We start from the raw sequence: 23,937 nt of genomic DNA, 5'->3' as shown, positions 1-23,937 counted from the left end.
TGATTCATAAATACCAATTTTCATTCAACTAGAATTGCGGAGTGGGATTGATATTTTGTTACTGCACTAGGCAGCATGAAACAAGTGCATAATGATAGAAGGAACAACCCTGGCCCCTTTGGGTCTGTAATAATGAAAATCAAGTACAAATGCCATCGTATACAATGATTGAGGTTCTTTTACATACAAAAATGCATAGAAGCTTTTGAAACAAGTGCCCATTCTCCTCCCCCTTTCACCAAGTACTAGTGCCCAGGCTCAGGGTATGTTGTGTTTTTAATCATAACACAACTGCACGAGGTTTCCAGTTGACCATACTTTTAGTGCATTGCCCATAATTTCATAGAAGAATGGAGTAAACAACTTGTCAATATTCAAATCAGTTTGGGTGTTGAAAATCTCAACTTCATTTTGAATGCTGCAATTTCTTTGCTTAACAGCTTCAGCTGGAGTTAGTTTGCCTCCGAAATTTTGAGTAACCAGGTAATCAGAGTAACGTGACTATAATGACCGGAAAAATTATATGAAAACCATTATTTTATTATAAATTCCAGTGTTTCGGCTAGCAAAACAGGTTTTGCATAACAATAAATTTGGCAATATTCTACGTGCAAAACATATATAATTTTCAATATCTCTAATAAAAAACAGTCATCATAGAAATCAACCCATGTGATATTTATTATAAATCATTTTACTTTATTTGCTCACCCGGCTGTAATATTCAATTCTTAAACTGGCACGCCATATAGCAAGCCTGTTTGTATCTTAGACATGCCAGTGTCCTGTAAACAAAATTTGTTTACCCGAAATGGTTACTCAATGGAAAAGAATATTGAATATATAAAGAATTTAATTCATTAACCATCAGCATCAATACTCCATATTGGTAAACTGGCATTCTAAACTTTCTAGACTTCATGAGCTTACAACCTAAAACCAGAGACTCTTATGCAGCAAGAGCTCATCAGTTCATCACTACATTAACAGAAATTACACTGGTCTTTTGGCAGACAAGGCGGAGTAGCATTCCATTTGAGGATTCAAAATTTACCACAAATTCCAGGTGCAACGAATTCTGACATCTTACAAGGGGATAAATTGCTAGCAATGATGCCTTGATTGCCATATTGAATAGACAATCTTTTGTAAGGATGACACTTCACATGCTGCAATTAATGGGTTAGTGATTGAATGTGAAGGACACTTCAGTCAGCTATAAAGGTTTAAGCATATTGTTACCTTTAACTGAATTAAACTGGCCACTAAGAGCAGGTCAGCTCATGCACGAAGGCTTCTTTGCTTTATAATAAAAGTGTGCAATCATCTGAACCAACTCGTCTGCTGAGCGAAATTCTGCAAAATTAAGTTCGAGGTCAAAATGAAAGACTAGTCCTAGTCGAATATTCATGACTATGATACTATAAGAATTAAGGAGAAACCAAGATCATTACCTTTCTCTCTGTACAGAATTCTGTTTCCCCGCAGGAACAATATTTGCGGTCCTTCTCTGACCTTGAGAGCATATGCCATGTCTTTCTCAATGTTGATGTCAATCTTCACTGCCTGTTTATAAAACTCCAGAAAAATTAAAGATACATATAGGACAAATTACAAAAGGTCCCTTATGCAATTTCACATCAGTTGTTTAGACCAACAAATAGTTTTCACGATGAAAGCTGAGATTTGAGCAAATGTATACATAAACATGGTAAAAGAAGATGACATACCCGAGGAGGCAATCGGTCTTTGGCTCTCCAGTACACCTTAGTGGCCTTCTCTAGCTCCTTTAAAACCTTCCAATTATCACTTGCCCTACAAACAACAGATAGGTAAAACGAAAAAAAAATCAAACTCTTTATTAGAAATTCTCAAATGAAACGTTTTCACTTTGGTAGAAATTAGAAGAGAGACGATTAAAACCCGAAGATAGAAGCACATTATAAACTGAAGTACTACAGCCAGACAGTACCAAATACTCCAACTTCATACAGAACTATCTTGATGGCCCTAAAGTAACCTTTAGATAATTATCTAGAGTTAAGATATATTTCAATACAAAATTAAGGCTAAATGTCATCCAAGTTTCATATACAAATGCATATGACTTTAAGTAAATTTGCCAAAAGTCGACTTTAGAACCCTTTTCTCAAGAAATATATATTCTACATTTAAACACCCCAGTAATATAGCTTCAAGACTAAAATTATAAATCTTACCAAATTATGTTAGAAACACAGTCGTGAACTTAGATCCTACCAACCACATTAAATCTTTTGACTACTGCCACATTTTCAGTAAACATGTCTTGACAATTCTAAATCAGTGAGTTCCTCTCCATGTACGTCTAGCCTATTGCCCACATCACACACTGGCATTTTCGGCATCCACAGGCAAAAACGTGGCCCATGCGAGTGCAAGCATCATCTGATGGGTGCGTTCATGTTATTTCAAATGGTACAAAATTATTCCAAATAACCCCTAATCTTAGAAAATAGACAACATGATACACGTGTTTCATCGACTTCAACTACATTATATGCATGACAAGGCTAGTGTTGACTGTTGACTAAGATTGCTTCCTTGGAACGAGGAATGGAAATTATAATACAAATTCGCACTTCAATGACTGGAATTTATATCAAGGACCAAAAGAAGGCCCAGTTTATTTGCTTAATAGATCTCCTCTATTTAAAATTATAGCCTTATAGGTTTTTGACACTATACATAAGTTTGTAGCTTAAAGATCATAGTGCAGGTGAGTATGATATGGATATTCATATGAATTACCTGTTGTATCTTTCAAAGACAAGGACAATTAAAGGGCTGGGATGAAAAGCAAATGCCTCCCACTCTAGACAGTTGATCTCCTTAACCCAGTTATCATCAATCTCTCCTTCCCAGTCGATCTCAACACCATCTTCACCCACTACATTCCTTATCGCGTGCTTCTCAAAGTAATCCGAAGCCCTAATTCCCCAACCAACATCAGCATCCAGCGGCCAATCTGGATTGTCCTCCTCGACCAGCATCTTTTTTGACTTTACGCTCTCTTCACTTCCATCATCAACATCATCACTTTCAACAGCATCGTCAATTTTTTCCTTCATAATCTGTTCCTTATCCTTCATAACTTCTGAATTCTGCTCCCTAATAGATGCAAATGTCCGTTCCAGGGAATCTCGCATGAAATCTTCAACTGCAGCTGCTTCACTCCTTCGACCACGCCTTGGCTTCTTGGGAATTGTGGTAGGGTATACTTTACCATCAGACTCTCCATTCACTTCATTTTGTGAAGCTCTACTTTCCCTATGCTGTCCTTTTTCTATAGGCTTCGAATGAGGTCTAGCATCAGAACTCTGTTCGGGTTCCGACTTTTTAGAACTAACATTTAACCTCACATTGTTACGAGAGTAGCTAATTTTCAAAGAAGGGCTGATGCTTGGATAAAGCGTTGAGCAAGAATCAAAGCAAAGGCAAGGTTTTGCAGCAGAAAGAAACATTTTCCCTTTGATGAACTTATGCCAAGTCTATTATCTCACATCATCATAACAAGAACATACACTTGAAAATTTAATTGCAAGAAAAAGCTCAAACAAACACACGAATCCTTCTGGTCCAGCAGAATAGTATTACCCTGTTTTAAATCATTCAAAAACAATATTGTCTTAATAGGTGGCCCATGTAAGCAATACATCAAACGCATGGTGAGCAAAAACAAGAAACACAACAAAGCAACAATCAATCAAGATAAAAGCGAAAAAAATTGTCAGATAATTGTGCCTACTTACTGGGGATTTTAGTGTGACGATGAAAGATAATTTATATACATACATATACTTACAAAATTTTGGCGGCTTCTTGAAATATGTTATCTGAGCTTGGTTTGGTAACGGATAATCTAACCTATGTGTTTCAATTGTGTGTTTCAATTGTGTGATTCTTCTGGTTGATTTATAAATTAAAAAAATCTTTAAAACAAGCATAATTTCCAATTAATGTTACCTGGACTATTCCTTTTTTTTTTTTTACCTGGACTATTTCTAATTTAATCATGTTTCCAAACTCGAAACGAGGGGTGTATCCAACGGATTTATTCAGAATTAATTCCATTACAAGAAATTCATAGCTAAAATTGAATTTTACTTCTTTCTTTGAATATGCATTTCACAATTTTTGTTTTAAGTGATGAATCATTTCTCTAATAACTCAAGAATATATTCGATTCGGATTTTAAAACATTTTTTTCATTTATAAAATTCGAAGGTATTCGGTTGAGATTGTTTGAAATCTATCAAAATCTTAAAGCATTCAATTGTGATTTTAAATTATACTACAAAATCTTGTGGTATTCAATTCGGAATTTAAAATATACTTTAAAATCTGATGGTATTCGGCTGAGATGGTTTAAAATAATAAAATCCGTTAAAATTTGATGGTATTTAAATGCTTATGGATTGTTTTGAATTTAATAAAATAATAGATTTTGTAAGATTATTTAGTATATTTTAAGTCTTTGGAAACCTCACCAAAATCCATGAGAATTTGAAGTATTGTATTTTAAATGTAAAAAATCTATATCAACTCTACGACATTTCATCAAAAATTCGCACAAAATTAAAATCATATACAATTTATTAATATCTATAGACAAAAAAACAGTCTATCAAAATTCCGATTGAATAACCTCCGTCAATTTCTTTAAATCATTTTTTTATTTTCACAATTGTTATTTTATATTTTAACTAAAATATAAATGTGACTTATACAAATTAGAATGTTCCTATATCCGGGTAAGGGTATACTATGATTTTTTATAAATGAAAAATGATATATTTAAAAAATTTTCCTATCACTGGAAAACACAAGTATATTATAAATTCAATACAAACTAAAATCTTTTTTTTTTTTGATAAAACTAAAATCTTTTTTTATTCATATAGAAAGAAAATACACATTTATTCAGCATTTACAATTTGACTGAACGCTCTCATTTTTTTAATTTGAATGAATAGTCAAATAAATGAATAATTTAGGTATAGATGTTCTCTTGATTATAAAGGCTAAAGAAATCAAAAAATACATATAGGATCTGTACGCATATATTTGTAGATCGTCGTCTTCTAGGGTTCTCAATTCGTTATTCTCAAATCTCACTAACTCCTAAATCAAACTATGGTGCGAGGATTACTGAACAAGCTCGCCTCAAAATCACTCTCCGTCGCCGGAAAATGGCAGCAACAGCAGCTCCGCCGTCTCAATATTCACGAATATCAGGTCTCTCTCCCACCCCTCCCTATTCTCTCTCTCCTCTCTCTCCCCCTCCCTTCCATCCTCTCTCCTCTCCCTTCCCCCCTCTTTCTTATCCATATGCATGATATTTATATAGATCTTTGCAACTTGTGATAGTATACATCTATGTGTGATTGTATGTGCAGTGTACCTTTTATGAATCAGTAACCTCGGTCTGAGAATTTTGTTAATTTATCGGGGTTGAAAATAGACTAAATGTATACATTTTGTGATGGAAAGAGAAAAAGTATTTGATATCGAGATTCTATTGTGTGTATTACCAGGGTGCCGAATTGATGGGAAAACATGGAGTGAATGTTCCCAGGGGTGCTGCTGCTTCCTCCATCGAGGAAGTGAAAAAAATTGTAAAGGACATGTTCCCCAACGAAAGCGAGGTAGTATAAAGCCCCCTCTTTAAAATATTGAATTTTCTCTTTGTGTGTGTAGCAAGACTAAATAACTCTTTTCTTGTGATAATATGTAGAGAATATGACAAAAAATATTAAAGATACATACTGTGTTGGTCTGAATTTGTGATGTTTTACATTTATGTATGATTTCGAGGCTACTCAGGCTAGGAAGTGAGTATGTTTTAGCTGAGAGCATCCAGTCATTTTCTTTGGACTTCTATCAGAAAGTATGAAAGGCTATATAAGGCTCATTGCTTAGATTGGTCGTCACTTTTTTTTCGCCCTCTCTGTTTTAGTTTTGTTGTGTGGTTCGTACAAAGTGTTCCCACTATAGTTTATTGTATTATAAAAAAAACCGTTTCTGAATTGCGCAAATTAGAAAGCTGGTATTGACTTTTTCGAGGGTGCAGTTGGTTGTTAAGAGTCAAATCCTTGCTGGTGGAAGGGGCCTTGGAACATTCAAAAATGGCTTTCAGGGTGGAGTACATATTGTAAAGGCTGACAAGGTTGAAGAAACAGCAGGTATTAATTATAATTTGCTACAAACAATAGATATGTTGTCAGATTCCTGTATTTCATTCGGTTTTAGTCCTTTTATATCAGATGCACACTGTTGTTTCATTATTTTAGGAGGTAATCCAGGCTCGAAGTTAAGTGTGCAATTCATGACATGCACATGTCGTTAAGTTCTTGTTCAAAAGCTTTGATGTCTGAATGAAATTGCATGCATTACCCTCTTTCAACTTATAGAGAATTTGGGTCATATCTGCATAAACATCTGGAGTCATCATCGACCATGCATGAGATCTTTTAGTATATTGATATATTAGTATGTATGACTTTGTCAGTTCTTTTTCTTTGTAGGGAAGATGCTTGGTCAAACACTCGTTACTAAACAAACTGGCCCACAAGGGAAAGTTGTCAACAAGGTAGATCTTACTTTTCAGTTTGTTGCTTTATAAATTGCTATACTTGCATGTTTGACATTTTTAATAGACGTGCATGACAGTTTTCGTGCTCACAAACTTGAATTTAATCATTGTATTCGAAGCTGCTTGTGTGGACATTTATCTTAGAATTTCGAAGACTTTGGATTATTAAAACTAGATTCTATTGAACTTTTCTTATATCTTTAAATCCTCTTTGCTGAATGTGCTTGAGTGATTTGCATTCTACTATGTAATTGGATTTTGATTGTTACAAGTTGGCTAAGCGGAAAGGAAAGGATATTGAAATACAAGTATCTAGTGATTGGTGAGTATACAGCAACCACTATATAAAACAAGCATGAAGCTCTGGTGCAGTAAATTAATACAACTCCAGGGCATTATGCACTCGATATGATATTAGTCATCAGCCAACTCAAGTCATTCAGTTATTTTTTTTTTTAATATTTAATTTCCTGTATCTGATTATTGGATTCGATGTCAATGGTGTAATTCACGAAATAGATGAATAATTACTATTGTTTCTCTTATATGCAGATCTACTTGTGCGAAAAGGTCTCCCTTGTGAATGAGATGTACTTTGCAATCATGCTTGACCGCACTACTGCTGGCCCTGTAAGCTTCCTGATCACATTATTCGAATATATGAAGCTTTTCAGTGAATCTAAATTTTAACATACATACAACAGTTAGTTGCATATTTGCTTGAGGTTCCAGATTTCACAATTGAGAATATATTCAGTTCTATATCACAAATGCTAAAACGGGGGCATTACATAAATTATAATATGGCAACCTCTAATTAATTATAGCCTATTTCAACTTTGTTTGTCTGAACATCATGTTATGTATCATGTGAAGTTTGCTACTCATGAATTTTGATAATGGCGAAATCACATTTTTACCTCTTTTATATCTTTCTGGTGGCGGTTATAGCTATACTTTGCATTACTATGTATTAGGTTATGGGAATCTGGAAATTTTCAATAGAGATAAATAGCTGGCTGAGTCATTTATGCACTATATTGTGTCGCATGGTGAGGACGTGATAGGAAGTTGCTATTGGCATGCCACATGCTTTAAGGTTTTACTTAATACGGATAGTAATAACAAATTAAGATAAGGAGTTACAGTTCTCATTTGAATTACACCATATGTCTTTACATTGTTGCACTTTTTTCCCATACCAAAAGTAGCTGCTGCAACTTTATGCTTTGTAGTGTAATGTGAAATTTGGCGCTGTCATGTGAAAATAAAGCAATGTTTCACTAGGTTTAGCAGAAACATAGGTATTACTTGTTGCGCTACGTTTAACAGAGTGTTTGCTTTTGGCTTTAAGTGACATTTTAAATGTGTCACTCTTTGTTCAGCTTATAATTGCATGCCAAAAGGGAGGAACTAGTATTGAAGACCTTGCTGAAAAATTTCCAGATATGATAATAAAGGTGCTTTTATCATTCTCCGCAACTCGACTCTCTCTCTCTCTCTCTCTCTCTCTCTCTCATACACACACACACAGGTATACTCTTTTGTTGTTGATTTATCTTGAAAATGAGCTATATCTGCCATTTGCTATGCAGGTTCCGATTGATGTTTTCAAAGGAATCACAGATGAAGATGCTGCCAAAGTTGTTGATGGCTTGGCTCCCAAAGTCTCTGACAAAAAGGAATCAATGGAGCAAGTGAAAAAGTTATATAAACTCTTTTGTGATTGTGACTGCACAATGTTGGAAGTATGCGTTTATTCTTAATAGTTATAATTGATATGAAACCTATATTATTGTTCACAATTTTACATGACCAAGCCGGTATCTCCCTGACAGATTAATCCCCTTGCTGAGACTTCAGATAACAAGTTGGTTGCTGCCGATGCCAAACTGAACTTTGATGACAATGCTTACTTCCGACAGAAAGAGATTTTCGCTCTTCGTGATCCATCTCAGGAGGATCCCCGCGAGGTATGGTGTTAGGATCCCTTGTACATATGTATCTCATGTGCTGTTAATCTATGATTGAATTGGGAAATAGATTTTTAAGAGAGGTATTAGCAGTTTAAGCTGTGTGCAATATGGCAGTGTGAGCTTTGTGCAATATTGTAAAACTAACTTCTGCGTTCCCCACTTAAATAGCTTTAGGAAATTTGTATCGACTGTCATGAACTAATGAGACTTTTGTTTCTTCTGGAAGGTTGCTGCTGCAAAAGCAGATTTGAACTACATTGGTTTAGATGGACAAATCGGCTGCATGGTGAATGGTGCTGGTCTGGCTATGGCAACCATGGATATAATTAAGTTGCATGGTGGAACCCCTGCCAATTTTTTGGATGTAGGAGGGAATGCTTCCGAAAACCAGGTAACTTGTACTTTTTGCTTAGTAGTATGTGACATAGCCGTGCCCGTGTACTGTTGAGACGAGATTATTGCATCCATTCTATTGTATTCTACGGGCCATTTCAAGTTTTCCTCTATTTATTTTCTGTTATTTCTGTTTTCTCCAGCCGTATCTATTTTATCTTGACCATTCTAATTGTTTTGGTAGGTTGTGGAGGCTTTTAAAATTTTGACAGCAGACGACAAGGTCAAAGCAATTTTGGTCAATATATTTGGAGGAATAATGAAGTGTGATGTTATAGCAAGCGGAATCGTCAACGCTGCCAAACAGGTGTGTGTTAAATGAGATTGATCTTGGTGGACGTTGTAAGTAGTGATATATTTCTGAATTATGTACTTGAAGTCTATCTGTTTACTAATGTGTTCGTAAACTCGTTATTTTTAATAAATGTTGATCAAGTTGGCTGTGAATTGCTACTTTTTTTTTTTTTGACAAATATGGCTTATAGCCTTACAAATGAGTATCTGTTCTACGAAACTCTCGGGGTGAGCCAGGGTCGAACCCAGGACCTGGGACGACAAAGGATAAGCTCTTTACCACTGAGCTATCCAACCGTGCTCCTGTGAATTGCTACTTATTTTCATATGAATGGCAATTTCTAAATGTTGTATTGCTTCACAAGCACACATTATTTAGAAGTTACACAAGACAATTGTCTCTCTGTACTTATTCAGCATGCTTTATATTATTGTAAAATGTAAATCTGTAATCTTGATCACTCACTTGTACTGCCTGAATGGTGTATTTTTGTTAAAGGTTGCTTTGAAGGTACCAGTTGTTGTTCGTCTTGAGGGCACCAATGTAGACCAAGGAAAGAGGATTCTAAAGGTAAAATCATCATTTTGTACGAGATAATATAACGGAAGCTTCCACAAGTGTATGTTGGGTAAAAAAAAGAGAGAGAAACAAATTAATACAAGTTTCTTGATGTCTTCAGGAAAGTGGTATGACATTGATCACAGCAGAGGATCTGGATGATGCCGCTGAAAAGGCAGTCAAAGCATCTGCTAGTTGAGTTCTTCAAATCTCAATGATTCTTTTGCTTGACATGAAGATTTTTGTGAATGCTTTACCAAAGATAATCAGAAGACTATTGCCGGCTGATGTTTAATAACGTTAAGAATTATATCGTGAGCAAATGTGTTTTCTTGACTGACTAATCTCTGGTTGTTAGAGAGGTGATCCATTATTATTGGCTGAATGTTACTGAATTCAGTTTAAAAATTGGTTGTGATAGGTCAACAACTGGGAAAATAATACAGATTACATTTTGTGTCAAAAGATTCTTGTAACATGTTCCACATACCCAGGGGCCCAAGTTGCCAAAGTTTTATCACTAGTCAGATTAAGATACAGATTGTCAAGAATGTTCAAGTTACCTGCATTTTAGAAGCTGCAGAACACGTTAAACAATTTCAATTTTTGTACTTGCTGGGTCGAGGGATTCATTACATAACTACATTACTTTCATATGTTGTGTTAGCTGGTGAAGTGTTTGTTTTGTGCATGAATTTAGAGTCGTCTTGAAAATGAAATTGAGTGCTTCAAATATGTACACAAAGCAGTGTTCTAAAAATTCTAGTTTATTATAAAATTCTTGATTAATACTAATTTTTTAACCGATTAATTGATTACATTTTGAATTTTAATTTTTAACTGATTTATTGATTTTTGATTAAAAATCTCTGACTTGTAATCCAAAAAAGTTTTGATAATTTTTTTATAAATCTTAAATCGGTATTTATTAGTTTCGATTCTCGATTTCTATAATCATGACACAAAATGCATGATAACAAAATAAATTGTAATAATACATGATTATTGATAATATATTACGACAACAAAATAAATTGTAATAATACATGATTATTGACAATATTACAATGATTTGTCCAGCATCTGTCAATGTGACTGAAAATGCATCATATGTCAATAACATCTGTAGCATCAATTTATATCTGACAACCTGCAATTTGATTCGAGATGCAACACACAAATGAATCAAGCTCTCTTCTCTTCTTTCTTCATATACTCTGCTAGCCTTTTGGAGATGCAATAAGCGGTGGAGTATATAGTAAGCATAGGATTCACTCCAACTGCACTTGGCAACACACTCCCATCAATAACATATAAGCCCTTTGCTTCCCAGCTCTCCCCATTTTCATCTACTGCACCTTCTTCTTCATTAGCACCCATTCTGCAACTTCCCATTTGATGTGCAGATGCATATACTGCCCAATGTTCCCCGTTCGACTTCGGCCCTCCAACTGCTTCCACATTGTCCAAGAACTCCTCCACAGCTTCATTGGTAATCCCTTCACAGTTCATCCTCTGGCCATCATTCCGGAAAGTACCTACTTCAACCGCTCCTGCTTCAATCATGATCCTGAGGACTCGTCTCAGCCCGTGTTTCAGATTTTCTTCGTCTTGCTGGTTGATATCATATGAAACCTTACCTTCTGATCTTACTTCCCCTGAACTTTGATCCCTCACTAGACTGAATAAAACCGCGGTTCTTGCAAATTTTGCCATCTTGTCCTTCATGTCAAGCCCTGAAGTCCAGGGAAGTAGTGCAGCAAATGTGGCAGGTCCTGTTGCAGCAGCTTCTATAATAGATTGAACTCTGGAATCCTCAGACTCCACCTTGTGGAGGGTCGTGAGAATCCCTCCTTCATAACTCTTCCCTTGGATTTTAGATTCATGTTCAGGAAAGTAACCCCAAGCAAATATGACAGGATGAAGATGAAGATTTCTACCAATATTTTTGTTCTTCAGTCCACTTGAAAGCATCAGTGGTGGCGTTGAAAGAGCTCCACAAGAAGAAACTGTCACGCGAGCCTCAATCTGCAGCTTCTTAGTTACGTTCTTGCTAACGACATTGGCCATAACTCCTAAGCATCTCTTTCTAGCACCACCATTCTCGTCTTCCCCTAAGACAAATTTCTGAGCTTTTACACCAGTTAGAATCACTGCTCCGTTCTGAACAGCATCCACAAGCCATGTAGTATCAGCCCCTCTTTTAGCTCCTTTCTTACAACCATACGAACACGAACCACAGTAATGATCTTCCGGTGAATTCCTAGGAATCCTCTCAACCTTCAGCCCAAGATTTTCACACCCTGTCCGAATAACTTTATTTGAAAACCCTTCCTCAGGACAATCATATGTCACACCAAGTCTCTTACACACAGCATCCATTGCATCCTGATACACAGAGCTTCCAAACAACGGAAGCTTCTGAGACTCGGACCAGTCCCTGAGCACATCATCCGGTGTTTTAAGTGTAGCAGACCAATTCACGGCTGTACCACCTCCCACAGTTGATCCTGCTTTCAGAGCAACTCTACCATCATCTGATGATAACAAACCCCCCTTCTCATATAGCTCATAATTCGACGGTCCCTCGATCTGGGAGTAGTCTTGAGCCACAAAATAATTCCCTTTTTCAAGAACCACCACCTTCTGACCAGAACCTGCAAGAAGAGCAGCTGCAACTGCTCCTCCGCAGCCAGAACCTACAATCACAACATCACATTTGATCCGAAACGACGTCCCATCTTCCGTCACTTGCAGGCCTTTCTGTTTAAGAGACTCCATGAAACTCGAGTCATTACAATCCTTAGATTCCACAATACCATTTTCAAGAGGCCTCTCCTGTATTTTGTTTACATTTTCTTCATTTTTTACCTGGTATCCAATTGCCTCACAAGCTGGATTTCTGGAATTTTCATCAGTCTGCAACAAATTTTACTTATCTTAAAAATTACATCACGAAATTCAATATTTAATTCGTATATGATTTTATAATCTCTTCGAGATCCGCTAATCTATAGTTTACTTAACAAGGACGGCCTTAAAAAATTGCAGTATGTTAATTTAGATTATACTGCAGGGTATCAAATTATAATATTAACAGCCGATTGCAAGAACGTGTAGTATTCAGCAGACCCCATGTAAATAATTCATGAGTCCACTCTCGTCCAAATGACTAAAAGACTAGAAACATGGGGGAGACCCGGGCTTAGTGGTCACCACGAAGCTCCACGCCAGCAGCCAAAGATGACAAGGGAATCACAACCATATCGACGCCAGAGAAGACAAGGGCATATAGATCATAACGTGGGGCGATGGCAGCTAAGTGTTTCGCTTGTTTTCTTTTGTGTAAGTCACGCCCAATGTGTGATGGCAATGCCTGACAATTTGATACACGACTCGAATTTGATCTAGTAAGGGACTAAGGGACACAATGTTCATAGACAAAGTCCGGAAATGACAAGAACAATACCCAAAAGGCCAAACCAACATTTTATCAAAACTTAATTCATCTAGCCTTGAACTTATTTTCAGTTAATTATATCAGATTTTAACAAATTTAAACCAAATATCAGTATATCACTAATAGCTTATGAAATAATGTGTAAACAAGGAAGTGAAATTACCCAAGAGAAAGCAGTGTAGCAGCAGAAGGCCTTAAACAAGGCGAAGACTAATCGCAGTGGCATGGGAAAATTAGTCTGTGATGACCATTTGAAGAGAACCTCCTCCCTTTTCTTCACTGCTAATTCCGAAAACTTGTGAACAAATGGCCAGCTCCAGTCCAAACACACAAATCCACATAGCAACAAAGATCCCAGTCTTGTTGAAAGCAAGCTAAGTGTCAGTTTTACCAAGAACAGAGCTTCTGGCAATAGCTTCTCCTTCATGGTCTCTGCAACCTGCTCACCATGCAACATAAAAATCCCTCCTTTAAAAAAATCAAGAAAAGCTTGTTATTTTCTTGAAATACAAAAGACAAGAACTTTACCTCATCTGGGAAGGGAATTTGAGATCCTGAGGTGTGGGAAGAGAGGTCAGAAGGAACAAAAGCTTGAAAGATGGAAGAGAGTGTTTGGAGTTGAGATGAAGAGAAGCCATGGCTATAAGCACTCTTTCTTTTGCCTCCTCTTAACAGAATGTGTGACATGCTATAATTGTCACTGCCATTTCTTTCTTCTTCCATATTCTACTTCACTCTGTAAATTCCTCAAAAGATTAGGATATGAAATGTGAGTGAATTATTTATGTATTATAGAGTACACACACATGCAGGACATGATTATTGACTTGCTATAGACAATGGCTTCAATATTCAACATAGAGCCGGTTTGTTTCCTCTATAACCGGGGTAAACTCTATCCAAGCTGAGAAATATTTCAGACTCTTTATAATATTATTAAGTCAAAAGAATATCTTTGATTCAAAAAAAAAAAAAGTCAAAAGAATATCTCTCAAATGGATTTAAATGCAGAAATAAGTCAAAAATTGAATTGAAGTCATAATTTTGTTTGAGATATTTTTCTAGTGACTTAAAATTTTTAAATTTTTTTAATAACAATTATTTATAAATCATTTTTATTTTTATTTTTTTTAATAACACATGAGTCATTAATAAGTCAAAATTACCTAAAAAAATAATTTAAAGTCTAAGTTTATCACATTAAATCACGTTAAATTATAAATGACAATTTTAGGGTTCAGCCAAACGGGTTCATAATTTACTTTTATTACTCATTGAATATTGTATTACATTTTCCTGAATAAACTCTGATTTGTTTAGTTTGTATAAATCCAGACTTTGATTTGACAAAGAATAATACAGGCTTCTGTGATATTAATATTTTAAAAAAGTGTGCATTGGACGTTACCAATCAAGCCGTTCACATAAATAATAAAATAAAGCAACATGCCGTCGAAATCGGGCTTACTTTGAAAAGGAAAACTATATCACTTTCATGAAGTCTTTCTTTTCTTATAGCAGGTATAAAATATAAATTTGTTCCCAATCAAAGAATAATCCATGTTCTCATCCGCATGTTAGGAGTAGTTTGGAATTATATAACATCAACTTAAGCATTCTTGTAAATAAAAATAAAAATCAGAGAATTTAGAATATTTTTGTATTAAAAAAATTGAGACTTCAATTATAAAATGGAAAAATCAGTTATGTAATTACGAATTTATACCTATATTCATGACCTAATCATATGACATAAAAAAAATAATAACAATCATTAAAAAAAATGACTAAATTTCGAGATTTAAATAGAAGATTGGGTAAGGGTTCAATCAATTAGGTGGAGGTTTAATCAAATCAGAGAATCACCACCGCAGAAAAATGGAAGATCAGGTAGATACTTAGGATTTGGAATCATCTCACCTGGACAACTTTCACATCCTTCCATGGAATCATGTTTCTAAAGTGTGCATGTGAGTATTTTCGAGTTTAACTGAGAAATGAATATCCTCAAGATGAATTGAAATCGACATAAGTTGAAATAAGTTGAAATGATGTAATGTTCCACTCAATTTTATATATTTTTTCACTGATCAACACGTATTTTAATACTCATATAAAGTATAGTTTTATAAAAAAAAATTAAAATTTTCTTTCTGAATAAAAGTTGAAATACTATTTTTTATTTGAAAAAAAAAATTTTGAAATTAAATTATAGAACTATACTTTACAAGACTGTCGCATCACAACCCCAATATATACAATTCAGTGGGAGGAAGGAGTACTATTTCGAATGTCTTATTTTATTTTATCATTTTTTATAGAAATTAAATTTTCACTGAGAAAATAAAAATTATTCAAACAAAAAATTTAAATTATACACTAACAGTAAGTCTTTATACCCACACCAGCTCTAAATCATGTCATAAACAAGTTTGTTCTGGACTTTAATTAGTCAAAGTTTGTCTGGATTTCTAAGGAATTCAATTAGGCGTCCATTGTTTATGCAGAAGTAGTAGTAGTATCAGTATGTTAGCAACATAATCCAACTATTGTACTTTACCTGACAATAATGAAAATGTTTAAAATGATGATGATTAAGACATGGTGGTAGGCTGACATCTATACTATACTATTAAAGCCGAAAGATTAAAAGTTTGGTCGGTCGGTACTTGGGCCAAAATACGGGCCTATCTATATAACTAATTATTCTTTTTAATTTGGACCAAATTACGGGCCTATCTATATAACCAATTAATAATTCTTTTAAAATCGTCGGTACTTGGGTCAAAATACGGGCCTATCTATATAACTAATTATTCTTTTTAATTTGGGCCAAATTACGGGCCTATCTATATAACCAATTAACAATTCTTTTGAAATCGAAACAATAAAAGTTTGGTAGGTCAGTATTTGGGCCAAAATACGGGTCTATCTATATAACCAATTATTCTGGACCTATCTATATAACCAATTATCTTTTTTAATTTGGGCTAAAGTACGGGCCTATCGATATAACCAATTAATCCTTTTAATTGAAATATATTACCTTTTTTATATTTTTGACTAAAAAACTTAATCTTCTAAAATAACATTAAGAAACATGGTAATTACTTTTTTTAACTAAAATATATTATCTTTTCATAAATTTTCTAACTAAAAAATTAATCTTTTACAATTAATACGAACATGGGCGACATATTTATACGTAAAGATGTGAGCCAAAAGTCTAAACGTCAAATAATAAAAAATAGAGAGAGTATTATTATATTGTCGGGCGGTCGGTACTTGCACCGAAGTACGGGCCTATCTATATATAAAACCAATTATTCTTTTTAACTAAAATAAATTATCTTTATATATTTATTAGCTAAAAGAACTCAATCTTCTAAAATAATATCGAGCAACATAGTAATTGTCTTTTTAATCAAAACGGGTTATCATTTTTAGATTTTCTAACTAAAAAATCAAGTTTTTACAATTAACACGGACGTCATATATATTAAAAATATAATTATTAATAAATAACATGTGATATTATTAAACCAAAAATACATTAATAACATTATTTTTAAATACTCTAATGATCTCACATTAAAAAAAATATTACAAATCTATCATATACTATATATTATTACAATATTAATAAAGCCGAAATAAAAAGTTCACTTGGTCGGTCAGTTAGTAAAGTTGGTGAATGGGTTGGTATTCGACCCACGGAGCTCTTGAATTTATAACATGTTATACTATATTTTTTTTATCATTTATTAAACCAAAACATTAAATTCAAATTAGTATGATGGGTCGGACGGTCGGTATTTGGTTTCATGCGTCTCTTTAAACTATAATATGTTTTATACCATATTATGAATTATTAATAACGAAATATTAAAAAGGTTGATTGGTTAGTTTATATATGAGTTTATAGGCCTTCTTAAATTATAACATGCAAAAAAAAATATTTTAACATTCTCATTAAAATATATATGTTCGACCTACTATTTAATTAGCCATTTGACGGACTTAACTATGAAGAATTTATCCAACTGCTAAATAAAATATTTATTTAACCACATTATTCTATCATAATTTTATTTTTACAATAAAATTAGATAAATTTAAGATATATAAAATAAAATAACAAATATGTTAACCGCCCGTGCATTGCACGGGTTATAAGCTAGTATTATATAAAAGTAACCCGAGATAAACATGGAAAATGAAATAGTATATACATCTCCTGTTTATCCCAACTAATAGGGAAAACGGGTTTGAGTGGTTTTAGAAAATATTACATATTAATTCTAATAATTACAGCTATTCAGAGTGTAATAAGTTTCTTGGTGTGTTAACATTGATGCCTTGCTAAAGCATCTGCGTCTTTTTACGGATGTTAGGACGAACACTACGTTTTTTCATTACAGTACATGGCAAGTGTGCAGAAGAAATACTGGTCTATCTTACCTGGTCACTACACGATCATCCCAGTCGGACAGACCAAGGCCAATGCACATTCATCTCCGAGGGACGAGTTGTTTTCTCGAGATTTGACTTTAACAGGGTGTGATGAAAAGGTTTTCTGCAGCGTGTGTTGAGATTCATCGTGCATATGAACAGTTTAAGTTCTACATCCTTCATAGAGGTTGGAAATTTGGCCTAAAACCAGAAGCTTGTGTGAAATTCAGAAGATAATGAATCAAAACACTGGTGCACTTAGCTCTTCCTCTAACTTGTTATCTTTACATCTCTTGAGTGCGAGCAGCTGCCCTCGCAAGTGCAAAACCTGCCATCACATGATAACATAACATTCAAGTCAAGATTATCTATATAGCTGAAGAACAAAAATAAAATAAAATTATGCATTCATCTTTATACCGTAAAGAAACTAGCTCATCTGCATTCATCAAAGCCAAATTAAATAGAAGCACACTACAACACTTGGTAAGTCCATTACATGTTAATTTGCTTCAAAATAGTGACTACCAGACATGTAAGCCAACAGAAATATATATACTCCAACACTAAACTGACATCTAAAGATCCTAGGAAGAGCTATCATCCAATACCCTGGTAATCTTTAGCATTGTAATTGCGTGTCAGTAAATACCCCTCTCCTTTTGGTAACAATTAGGTTGAGGGTTTCAGCCTCAGTGGAGGATAGGTCTGTCAATATTTTTTAACCATTACAGTAAATGGAAGACTTTGCTATTGTCAAGGTTTACGTTCGTTAGCTGCAGAAGTTTGTTTAACATGCAAGATGATGCTATTCTCCTTTTACATGTTACATTAATCCCAGAAGAAAACATTAATATGTAACCATGATTACTTGCTATAGATATCAGCAATTTATACTTATTGCCAACGATTGAAGCGGGTAAAACTAAAGCCTAATTGTTGAAGTATAAGAAGCAAAACCTTTACCTCTTCTTGAAGCAGGTTAGGAAGATTCTCTGTTGAAACGAGGTTATGTATTTCCTGCAAAAGCATTTTATTCTTTATACCAGACCATGTCTCTGGCGGCAACGCCAGTAAAAGTGCTGTCAAAACATCACTATTTGCAGGGTGCAGCACTTTGTAACTGCTTGGACAAGAACCAGAACAGCTGACTGTTTTTTTTTTGCTAAATTAAATTTTATAAAAGGAAGAAAGAAAACAGAGGGAGCAGTCCAACAGAAGGTGGCAACAAGCTCACCACCAAAAGCAGGACTGCAAGATCCTAACAATCATGTCAACAGGACAAACTAACTACTAGCTAGTCACTGAGTCTAATATAATAACCTTACAACTGAGTGGTCGTTCCTAACATGACTTTTAAAGCTATTACAAGTAAACAATTTTTCTCGCATCATGATCTTCACTTTGCTTAGCAACTGAACAGTAGCCATATCTTTTCCCCTGCTGTGAATACGTCTATTCCTTTCCATCCAAATTTCGTATATCACAATAGAAATAAAGAGCCATCCAATCTGTTGTTTTGAGATGAAGGAACAAGTACGTCCACCTGTTGCTCATCATTTCCATTAACCACCTTCCCAGATATCATGGTGATGGACTTATTCTCTTTGGTTCTTATGCATTTTATACCTGTTTCGCTACAGCAAAATGAAATAGAAGATCTACAGCTTCCTTTCATGAGTCCAGCTCCTTGGCAACATATATCTGCTGCGACTAATGATAAGCTCTCTTCACTACTTAAAGACACAACAGAATGGCAACATGAAATTTCTGAACTTAAAAAATCCTTCACATGCTTGTAAAGGCCAATCTCCTGTACTTGTCTTAGAACCTCTTCCTGCCAGAAAAAGAGGAAGAACTTAGCAGAAGTATACTCACTAGAAAACTAAACAAAATTTAATTGTATTTCAAATTACTATAACAAGGCTGGAAGGGCGTTCTTCCGAGAATTAAAGAAGATAAAGGACCTTCACAGCAAGCCTTCCTTTCTCTTCTTGGCTTAGGCTTTCATCAACATCCTCTTGTCTTCGAACTTCTGCAATCCACTTAATAAAATCCGCGAATTTTGACGGAAGGGAATTGACTACAATGGAGAGAATATTCTTTACATCTTCTACCTCTTTTAAACCCAACAGCAAAGGAACATCTTCCACCAGGTACTTTGCAGTACTTGCCCAACTATCATGTTTACAGCTCTGAAAATTTACTAACATTAATGAGCTATTTAAGACTTGAAGAAAAACATAACATGCAAGATTTGACTTTAATAAGGATATTTAAAACAAAAAAGGACAAAAAAAGCTCATATAATTAAGAAAACTAGCCATAAATTGTTCCAGTATACTGTTTTAATTTGTCCTGCCATGTAGTATACAATAACTGATAGAACAATCTGCAGAATTGATAGTAACCAATATCCAAAGCTGCAAAGATCAAATGTGACATGTCATGCTTAGGTATTATTGGTAATGTAGGGACAAGTCTATACATGATGGTACCGTAATACAACCACATCAGAATACTGGAGTACCAAATATATAGAAGTAAGATGTATCTATGAATGTATAAAGAAGGTGTAAGGCTTGTCGATGTTTCGATATAGTTTATGGTAATTTCTGCTCTCTGAATATTCAAGTCAAAACTTTCATCCCTCAATATCCAAAATACTATCTGCATTTATTCCTCTCTGGTTCATCTTAACTCTCTACTGATTGATTAAAAAAATACCAATATTCTCAAAGGTTAATATCAAAAAGCTTCTTAGCAGAAAAACAAACAAATCAAAAGTTGCAGTAAGTGAGATGATGCACCTAAATTGTTTCATATGCTAATTGAACATTATATAAACTATGAACAGAATTATACCAAGGTATAAAGTAGTGCCGGCGATCTGTGAAGCCTAGAAATTAACATGAACCTGGAAAAACAAAAAACTTGTCAAACTTCCAATATGATTAAGAACAGATCCATATCCATATACACACAGTCACACACACACACCGATGAAAGTAAATAAGACCATAATCTGATGGTGAAATAAGAGAGATAATTAGCCTGCCAAATACCAGTAGTTAACCTCAATTGTAACAGATAATGCTCAATCATTAGGGGGAATAACATCTAGATAAATAGACTAGCGTAACTTCCTCTTTCATAAGGTTTTTAATCAAGAAAATGTAAATGATATCTGAACTATGAATAATCAGAGAATCCGATACCCTCTATGATGTCCACTTGATTGATCTAAGGTATTCATGGCATCCCAAAGGAGGCTAAGTGGGACCCAGTGAGGAGGATACTTAAACCGTGCAACATCTAGTATTAGTGCCATATCCCTTCCAGCATGATAGCCACCAATAGGTGAAAAGTGGCCTTCTCCCGTCTGCAAGAAAATCACATGAGAAAAACTATTCTGCCAAGTCTAACTCCATCAGTATTAAAAGCACGTCTTTCCTATTCAAAAATTTTGTCCTTCTCTTCCATTAGTTAGCATTTCTAGTATTTCTTAAGTACAAGTAGAGATTCTTGTTGAATGGCTTGTCATTGCTCACATTAACTACTTTACAATACATTGAGAGCGAGTAAAACATTGCTGTCCTTCATGAGGCTCACTAATGCTGTGCCTTAAACACCCTTCAGAGTGAACCACTGAGTTTCCAAGTGTACCTATACTTAGAAACTGCACAACAATACTTTTGCATTATCAAGCACACCAAACTTCTTCCTTTTCCCTCTTTTAACTTTTAATAATTATTGTTCATCTTTTTTAATATTTAAAACTGTAAACACGAGAATAAATATTAACTAACCTATTATGAACATTATTATCTTCTGCCCACATAGTTTACCAACAAATTATTAGATATCAGGTGCGGAAATAAAACCAAGGACTAAATAAGATTTAGACCAAATCATGAAACCTACCTGTTTAAATGTTCCCCGATGATAAGAAGAGATTACATGGCAATCTTCTGAAGCAGAACATGCCTTGACATACTTACGGAAGTCGTCAAGGGTACTATGATTTGTATGAAAAGCTTTAACTTTTGTGCCAGCACATTGAGCTAAGCACACAACCTTATCAAAGGATATGCCTTTAGTTTTAACTTTGTCCAGAGGTTCGCAACAGTCCAACATAGATTCATCAAACCACCTCCAAGGTCCTGTGCATAGTCATGCAACAAAGTGTACAAATAGAGGATACTCAATAAGTAGTTAGCATAAAAATTTGGAAAAACAATTTTTTTGCTGAAATGACCAAACTAATTAAAATGAGGTAGCATGCCTGCAATCGTCAGATATGAGTATATGAATAGTTTATGTCTCTTTCCCTCATTGTACAAACTACCTCAGATTTATAAACCAGTGTCTCAACTAGGGATCACGCTTTCTCCACGTATAGAAGTGATGTAGACTTTTGTCAAAAAAAGAAAGAAAGAAGGGATGTAGACACAAGGCACCATACGTGACATAGGCAGCACCTTTTTTTTAGGCTGGAAACTTGAAGTACGTTTATTAGAAAACAAACTTCTATAAGTTTTCTGGGCTAAAATTTTGAAATTTACCACAAAAGATCTGATCATATAACTTAAAATGCTCTATAGACACAATATAGATGAATTCGTTCAATGTAGAGATACAGCTTACTAAATGATAACCTTCAGACTCCTGGCAAACACTTCTTTACATAAGAAAAGGACTTGCACACTATATATAGTTCTTTTAAGATTTAGCATATAATTTTCTTGAATAAATATAAAGAAATATATATTATCCTCAAGGAGTACAGATCCATACATTAATACAGGTAACAACTTTTGCAAAATATGTACCAATAAACACAAGATATGTAAATCTTTGAAGTTTATTGTTCAAAATAATATTTAGTCATGTAGAATTTGTTTCTAGAACTACCTAGTTAATTGTCTGAGCTACATTGGATGTGGTGCACCTATAGGTAGGATCAACACAAATTACAATGTCGAGTTTAAGTGCCACATCTAGTATGCTTGCAGAACACACATACAAATATATAGACGACAAAGAGATGTATAAGAATCTATAGACAGCATAGGTATATGCTGTACTCCAAGACAGTGTAGAAATGAACATCAACAGCTTCACCAAGGAAAAGTTAAAGTCACCTTTCCATTTTCTACCAGGATCAACAGCTAGGGCATTCAAAACCATAGCAAGGCTAGCTAAACCACAATACGCAGGTTCTGATTGCGTCTGAAAATACGAGATCAACTTAAAGAAACCTTCCATCGTCCCCCCTTGAATAGCTTCCACAAAGAGTTTCTTCAATTCCAAAAAATAATCATCCCTTATTAATAATATTCATAACTAAACTTCACACACCGAGAACATCAGACTTACAAATAAACACACACATTGCGCATAGCAACTTCAACATCCCGAAAACACAAATTAGCTTCATAGTTACCACTAACACTCTCAAATTTTACATGTTCCCTTTGCAAAAATCAAAGAAGCTCAATTAACCGCATAATCAAACATTCAAGCACATAGAACGCAGAACTATCTCTACTATATCAGTGTTCAACAAGCAATTAAAATATAACATATCATAAATTAAAACCACAATAAAAAAAACCTAATTATATAGATAAGTTGAAATTATGAGCTATGAGTTGAATTGTATGCATATAAGAGAGTTATAGATATATGTATAGATACATACTTTGCCTTGGGAAGATGCAAAATCGATGGCGGGAGGAGATGGAAGAAGGCGCCGATACAAACCCGCCATCGCCATTACTATCGTCTATCGGTAACGATATCAAGTCCGCCAATATGTAATTTCAAAATTACTTTTATAGAGTAGTTTTATACGGTGAATTGATTGCTGTGTGACAGCCGTTGACTGTTTGACTTTTTTTGGTGCATGACTGCAAGGTATTGGTGATTTAAGATTGAAATCAAACTTTTACTATTGTATTAACAATATTTTAGAGGGGTAGAGATTAAAAAAAAAGTAAGTGAAAGTTCTGTTTTATGAAGAATCATGACGACTTACAAAAAGAAGGGAAATATATTTGATAATTACTAGTTGATAGCCCGTGCCAAGCACGGGTTTAAATAAAATTTTAAAATTTATTATTTATTGGAAGAAAAATATTTTTTTAATTTCATTATTATATTTTTA

At 34.4% G+C, this 23,937-nt stretch overlaps 4 protein-coding genes across 4 annotated transcripts; 1 reads left to right on the top strand and 3 right to left on the bottom strand.

The window, feature by feature from the left end:
* Positions 1-823: 823 nt before the first annotated feature.
* On the bottom strand, positions 824-3,984 carry LOC108220231 (thioredoxin-like fold domain-containing protein MRL7, chloroplastic). Its single transcript, XM_017393937.2, has 6 exons — positions 3,845-3,984; positions 2,791-3,637; positions 1,731-1,815; positions 1,455-1,566; positions 1,243-1,356; positions 824-1,169 (listed from the first exon to the last, which is right to left on the bottom strand). Exons 2-5 carry the CDS (start codon positions 3,501-3,503, stop codon positions 1,277-1,279), a joined length of 990 nt encoding a protein of 329 aa, XP_017249426.1. The 5' UTR covers positions 3,504-3,637; positions 3,845-3,984; the 3' UTR covers positions 824-1,169; positions 1,243-1,276.
* Positions 3,985-5,060: 1,076 nt separating this feature from the next.
* On the top strand, positions 5,061-10,510 carry LOC108223832 (succinate--CoA ligase [ADP-forming] subunit beta, mitochondrial). Its single transcript, XM_017398264.2, has 12 exons — positions 5,061-5,277; positions 5,577-5,687; positions 6,113-6,224; positions 6,567-6,631; positions 7,187-7,264; positions 8,020-8,094; positions 8,230-8,382; positions 8,473-8,607; positions 8,837-9,001; positions 9,188-9,310; positions 9,797-9,868; positions 9,978-10,510. The coding sequence occupies exons 1-12, from the start codon at positions 5,176-5,178 to the stop codon at positions 10,053-10,055; spliced, it is 1,269 nt and encodes a 422-aa protein (XP_017253753.1). The 5' UTR covers positions 5,061-5,175; the 3' UTR covers positions 10,056-10,510.
* Positions 10,511-10,813: 303 nt separating this feature from the next.
* LOC108223929 (long-chain-alcohol oxidase FAO2) lies at positions 10,814-14,213 on the bottom strand. Its single transcript, XM_017398403.2, has 3 exons — positions 13,845-14,213; positions 13,480-13,755; positions 10,814-12,775 (listed from the first exon to the last, which is right to left on the bottom strand). The coding sequence occupies exons 1-3, from the start codon at positions 14,037-14,039 to the stop codon at positions 11,042-11,044; spliced, it is 2,205 nt and encodes a 734-aa protein (XP_017253892.1). The 5' UTR covers positions 14,040-14,213; the 3' UTR covers positions 10,814-11,041.
* A 3,313-nt stretch (positions 14,214-17,526) lies between these two features.
* LOC108220616 (glutathione gamma-glutamylcysteinyltransferase 1) lies at positions 17,527-23,680 on the bottom strand. The gene is made up of 9 exons (XM_064094806.1): positions 23,473-23,680; positions 22,913-23,069; positions 21,693-21,931; positions 20,987-21,150; positions 20,634-20,685; positions 19,736-19,963; positions 19,290-19,605; positions 18,735-18,925; positions 17,527-18,096 (listed from the first exon to the last, which is right to left on the bottom strand). Exons 1-9 carry the CDS (start codon positions 23,545-23,547, stop codon positions 18,010-18,012), a joined length of 1,509 nt encoding a protein of 502 aa, XP_063950876.1. The 5' UTR covers positions 23,548-23,680; the 3' UTR covers positions 17,527-18,009.
* Between the last annotated feature and the right edge of the window lie 257 nt (positions 23,681-23,937).

Source organism: Daucus carota, chromosome 5 (assembly GCF_001625215.2).
Source record: "Daucus carota subsp. sativus chromosome 5, DH1 v3.0, whole genome shotgun sequence".
In the NCBI taxonomy this organism is placed as follows: Eukaryota; Viridiplantae; Streptophyta; class Magnoliopsida; order Apiales; family Apiaceae; genus Daucus; species Daucus carota.
This window is presented reverse-complemented; position numbering and strand designations above follow the sequence as displayed.